The 6,515-nt window shown below is 39.9% G+C and overlaps 1 protein-coding gene across 1 annotated transcript; it reads left to right on the plus strand.

Annotated features, from left to right (window-relative positions):
- The first annotated feature begins 1,279 nt into the window (after positions 1 to 1,279).
- On the plus strand, positions 1,280 to 3,067 carry LOC120999195 (piggyBac transposable element-derived protein 4-like). The gene has a single exon (XM_040430069.1). The coding sequence runs from the start codon at positions 1,280 to 1,282 to the stop codon at positions 3,065 to 3,067; it is 1,788 nt and encodes a 595-aa protein (XP_040286003.1).
- The last annotated feature ends 3,448 nt before the right edge of the window (positions 3,068 to 6,515 follow it).

The raw sequence follows: 6,515 nt of genomic DNA on the forward strand, positions 1-6,515 counted from the left end.
CTCCTCCTCATCCTTCACCTCGTCATCCGCCAGAACTGTGCCCTGGCTGGACAATTGTGTACCTGACGTTTGTGGGTGCAGGAACCCACCCTCGGAGCCATTTATGCGGCAGCATTACAACAATACGGGTAAGGCTTTAACTATGTTCCTCACACATATGGTTACACCTACATCTGTGTAAATTCCATAAAAGAAGGAGGACTCACATGGTGAAACAGCCAGATTGCACAATAATCACGGTCCCTGCAAATACATTGCAATAGAGGCAGCACATACCCTGTTGCAACATTTACCTACAATCAGGAGGATCCCTTGGTATACACCAAGAACGCTGCCACCCAACAGGAAAATAAGAAGAAATAATAACATCATTACAGGCAGCACTACAAGTGCCAGCAATCACAATAACTTTTGATCCCGTACTAGATCTTATATAGACATTTGGAATAACTTTCTCTGAAGCCAATACCGGATCCTACCCCGGACATTGAACTTACTATTATATATTGGAATACACATCTTTAATATTTATCATCTTTTTATTTTTAATAAAAAATAAAATGTTATTATTATTTTTTTTTCTACGTTTTTTATACATTTAATGTGGTCAGTGATGCATCCATAAAGGATCCGTCTCAGTTTTTTCTTTCTAATGATCCACAAAACACGGATGGCATCCTGCACACTTGCATGGAACACTGATGTGTGAATGAGGCTTTAGAGAAGAAGAAAAAAGCCGCACAATATCCAATTTCAGTGAAAAGAGTAGTGTCCTTTATTTATCCGTATAGCTGGTGAATAAAGGGCACTACTTTCTTCACTAAAGTTGGATGTGCTGCGGTTTCTTTTTCTTATATAATATACCATTCAGTGTTACTGTATACAATACATTCCAGAACTGTAAGGCTGAGTTCACTCTTCAGTTATTTGATCAGTGATTTCCATCAGTTATTGTGAGCCAAAACTAGTAGTGACGCCTACTCAGAGATCAGGTATGATGGAAAGATTTGCACCTAGTTTTGGCTCACAATAACTGATGGAAATAACTGACCAAAAGTCACATAGGGCTAATTAGGTTGCAAGGGGGAAGGGGGGGGGGGGGTCACTCACATAAGCGATTTGATTTCCGTATAACATGGTTATAATGAAAAATAACAGAATTGGTATAACGGAAAACAAAAGGAACACTTTCTGTTTTAATCCATCCTAATATAGTTAAATGGAGAATAAATAATAGTGTGTTCGCTGATAGTTATTTTTAAAATTTTATTTCAGAAATATGTCTCAGAAACAGTATAGTGCAGATGAGGCTTACAAACTGCTGTGCTTAGACAGTGAGCTGTCTGATAAAGCTGATAGTGATGTCAGTTTCTGTGGTTTTGAGGAGAGCGACACAGAGAGCTCTGACAGTAGTGTGCACGCTGGACGATTATCAAAGAGGTGCAGAACCACCAAACCACAAAATTCTGACACGCCTAACACCAGCAGAGATGTCACAACTACAAGTGCACCAAGTTCAGACACGTCTAGCACCAGCAGAGATGTCACAACTACAAGTGCACCAAGTTCTGACACGCCTAGCACCAGCAGAGATGTGCTAACTACAAGTTCACCAAGTTCTGACACGCCTAGCACTAGCAGAGACGTGCTAACTACAAGTTCACCAAGTTCTGACACGCCTAGCACCAGGAGAGATGTCACAACTACAAGTGCACCAAGTTCTGACACACCTAGCACCAGCAGAGTTATACCAACTTCCAGCAGAGAGGCACAAGTGCCTGAAACGCTCCCTCAAATTGCCTCTCTGAATTGGCAACCCCCAAGTACAGGCATCCCATTTGTCCCAGAATTTAATGCTGTACCAGGTATTACACAGGATGTAACTGGAAATGACCCACTACAGTTTTTTCAGCTGTTTTTACCGGACAACCTTTTTGAGCTTTTTGCAAAAGAGACAAATTTATATGGTGCTCAATATATTTCAAATAACCCCTCCTCTTACTATGCCCGGCCTGGACAATGGACACCCACAAATGTGGAAGAAATGAAAATTTTTTTGGCCTTAACATTTGCAATGGGTATCATAAAAAAAACTACAATACCGTCTAATTGGGAGGCAAGTCCCATCCATAGCACCCCAAGTTTTGCAACTGTTATGTCCAGACAGCGATATGAAATACTCCTCAAGTTCTTCCATTTCAATGACAACAGTCAGTGCCCCTCAAATTCTTCTCCGGATTACGACTGGTTATATAAAATTAGGCCGCTTCTAAATTATCTGTCAGAAAAATGTTTAACTGTTTATACCCCCTCTGAAAATGTCTCAGTTGATGAGTCACTTGTAAAATTTAAAAGAAGGTTACATTTCAAGCAATTCCTTCCATCCAAGTGGGCCAGATATGGCATCAAACTTTACAAGTTGTGTGAAAGCACAACAGGTCACACTTCTGCATTTCAAGTGTACCAAGGGAGGGACAACAAATTAAACCCCCAAGGATGCCCAGCTGGTTTTGGAATAAATGCAAAAGTTGTCTGGGAACTAATGGGTCCACTGTTACAAAAGGGATACAAATTATTTATAGACAATTATTACACAAGTATTCCCCTTTTCCAAAGCCTGCAAGAAGCAAATATGGGAGCATGTGGCACATTCAGGAGAAATCGCAGAGGTTTTCCACAATCCCTGCTGGCAAAAAAACTACAAAGAGGACAATCTGATGCCCTTTATAGTGGCAACCTGCTGGCACTACGCTACAAGGACAGAAAAGATGTACTTATGCTAAGCACGATTCACACAGAAGCCACAGTGCCAATAAGAGAAAGGGGATCAACCACGAATATACAAAAACCGACTTGCATACTAGAATACAATAAGTACATGGGGGGCACTGACCTGTATGATCAGGTACTTAAACCATACGAGGTAATGTGCAAGTCCTATGTATGGTATAAAAAGTTATCTATCTATTTGCTACAGATGGCAATGTACAACTCCTATGTGCTGTACAAAAAGTCTGGGGGAACACAAACATTTCTTTGCTATCAAGAAATAGTTATTGAGAAATGAATGTACCCCATTAGAGGCCACACCCTACCACCGGAAGCAGAAGAAATAAGGAGATTAGTTGAAAGGCACTTTATTGCAGCTATACCCCCAACACAAAACCAAAGACATCCAAAAGGAGGTGCCGTGTCTGCTCAAAAAGAAGCATCAGATGAGACACAAGATACTTTTGCCCTGACTGCCCCTCTCGGCCAGCACTGTGTATTGGAAACTGTTTTAAAGTGTATCATACACAGGCACGCTTAAAATTTTCTTGATGAAGAAAAATATATATAATATTGCTGTTCTCTTTTGGTATTTTTGGTACACATAGTACTTATACTAGTATTTATTTATTTTTTGTAGTTTGCTAAATCAGCAGCATAGTGAAAAAATGCAGTTTTGTTACATGTTCCAACAAAAGGTGTAAAAATGGAAAAAGTTATTTTACAATAAACCTCTTGTTGAATACTTTGTATTGTCTATTTTACTCAGTAGGGTCCTTTTTAGGTGATTTTTAATGTTTTGGCTGCATATGGCCATTGCAAAGACAGCATGCTGGTATCTAAGCTGAAAGGTATGCCTTTACTTCTGGGTGCCATAAAGTGCCCTGGGAATGGGCGACGTACACAATTGGGGTGTCGTTTTTTGCAGGAGAGTTTCCTGCATTGATATTGGGGCGCTTTTTCTTGATAGCTTGCAGCATGTTTGCAGTAATTTGGGCTAAATTAGCAGCAAAGTGAAAAAAATGCAATTTTTTTATTTTTTGTTCCATCTTCCAACAAAAAGTGGAAAAAAATGGAAATTGGCATTTTTACAATATACCCCTCGCCGGCGTCTTCTCTTCCGGGTGTATGCGATGACGTCATCGACGCAGGCGCATTGAGGATGGAGCGGTCGAGCAGAGCGGCCGCCTCTCAGTGCGCCTGCGCCGATTGAAGCCAGGTATGGCGCAGGCGCGAGATTTCAAATTCTAACAGCGCCAGCAGAGAAGGATTACCTTCCCTGGCCCTGTCAATCAGCATGCCGAGGGGGCGTCATTACCATCGGAGGATGCGGCTGCTACCAGCAAGTAGCCGCCCTACTTGCTGGTAGCAAGGTAATTAGCATATTTTAAAAATCGTTTTTTAGCAAAATCTACTGAACCAAAATTATTAATTTGATTATGTATCATGAGATCGCACTATAGGGATTATTATTAAAGAAAAAAAAAAAAAAGGTTTAATGGGGTGACAGAAACCCTTTAAGATGTCTATTTTACCCAGTAGTGTCCTTTTAGGTGATTTTTTATGTTTTGGCTGCATAGGGCCACTGCAAAGACAACATGCTGCTATCTAATGGCCTATGGAAAAAATGGCACTTTAAAGCTGAAAGGTATGCCTTTACTTCTGGGCGCGATAAAGTGCCCTGGGAGTGGGTGACGTACACAATTCAGATATTCTATACGTCCTGATCAGTAAGGTAATATATTTTGGTATCAATATTTGCATTTGTACTACTAAATCAAGGGAGTGTAGTGGCCAAATTAACAAAAAAAAGTTAAAAAAATGACTTTTTTCGCTATTTCTCTGCTCATAATAATAAAAAAAACACAGTAATTTATTAAATCAGTCAATAAAATATTTACCCTATGTGTCTTGGAAAAAATAAAGTCAAAACAGTTATGATATGCAAAGCACTTGTAAAGATATTATTATTTAAAACAGTGCATACCAAAACTGTAAATTTTGACCTGGACACTGGGGCATCAATGACCCTTGGTCATGAAAGGGTTAAATTAGATTTTATGCTATCTTTCACATACAGGGCCACCGATCCCCCTTCTTGCCTTCTCTGTCTTTCCTATATAGAGAGAACCCTGGTATTGTTATATCCCAGTCATTACTCCCATAGAACCACATCTCAGTAACAGCCACTAAATCTATATTCTCAGATGCAATTATAGCCTCAAGTTCATTGATCTTATTCCCTAAACTGCGAGCATTTGTAGACAAGACTCTGAGCTTGTCATTTCTTAACCTATGTGCTACTGGCATCTCCTGGCATTGTTCCGGGGGGCAGTCAGACTGCTGGATTATCACTCTTTTGCCCCAATTTCCTAGTTTAAATGCTCATTAGCAAATACTTAGAACTGTTCACTGAGTACATTCGTTCCCTTAAGAGAAAGATGCAAACCATCTTTCTTGTACAGTTTTTTTCTATTTCAACGAGAGCTAACATGAGACACAAAGCCAAACCCTTGGTTCAGACACCATTCACCAAGCCATACATTGAATTCCTTAATGCTTTCATGCTGCAGGTTATGCACAGGCAAAACTGCAGAGAATGAAACAGTTGATGCAACCTTCCATATATCATTTCCAAGTGTGAGAAAAGCTTCCTTCACCTTTGAAACCTCATTGCAAGCCAGATCATTTGTCCCAAGATGGACAATAACATCCACCTCCCTTTCCTGCTTTGTTTGCCTAACAATATTAAGGATCCGTCGTCTATCCCTGCTAGCGGTAGCATCAGGGAGACATCTCACATCTCACAACACCATTTTCCTCAAACTTCACACCTCTTATGATGGAATCGCCCACCAACAGCTGCTTACTATCAGTCCTCACCTTCTCCTTTTTGTCTTTGGCTGCAGTCTTGCATACTTTAGGCATGGGAGATGATTGTTTCTCACCCACTGTGCTTGAGCCATCCTCCATGTTGCTCTTGCACTCTAAAAGTGCTGCAAATGAATTATGGAGAGACACAGACTGTGGGACATGTCTTCTATCAACAACTCTCAGTCTACCAGAACCTGCAGTAACCCATCTTCCATTTCTAGGGGGCCTTTGTGGCAGTGGCATTGCAACGTTCTCAGCCTGAGTTTTTTTAACGGTTAATTTACAAATCTCAGATTTAAAAAATGCAATTTCCTGCTGCATTACGGAGAGATGTCTACAGATCAGACAGCATCCAAACCTCCGAAGAGTGGAACCTGAAATAAAAGCACAACAATTCCTGCACAGAACCAGGTCTGCCATTTTAAAGAGGGGAAAGATTTTAAACAAACAAATCTTACTTTTTTTAGATTGTATCCACCTCTAGATTACCTCCTGAGTATCTCCAATGCACTTATAAACAGCAGCACTTGGAAAATGCAGCAAACTATAATTAGGCAAGCTAATACTATGTGGCTATATATACACACACTCCCACAAAATCTCCTCCCCCAACAACAAATTGGGGTATGATATGATAATTTTATTCTGTGGGTTGATATGGTTATGGCAATACCAAATTTATATAGATTTTTATGTTTTACTACTTTTTCAGCATAAAATCACTTTCGTATTAGTAACTTATAGTGTTGGGCGTGAATATTCGAATATCGGCACTTCGAGAATTCGCAAATATTAAAAATATAGTGATATATATTCGTAATTTCGAATATTCTAGATTTTTTTCATCAGTAACCTCCCTTCTTGCTTGTGGG

The sequence above is a fragment of the Bufo bufo genome, chromosome 4, assembly GCF_905171765.1.
Source record: "Bufo bufo chromosome 4, aBufBuf1.1, whole genome shotgun sequence".
In the NCBI taxonomy this organism is placed as follows: domain Eukaryota; kingdom Metazoa; phylum Chordata; class Amphibia; order Anura; family Bufonidae; genus Bufo; species Bufo bufo.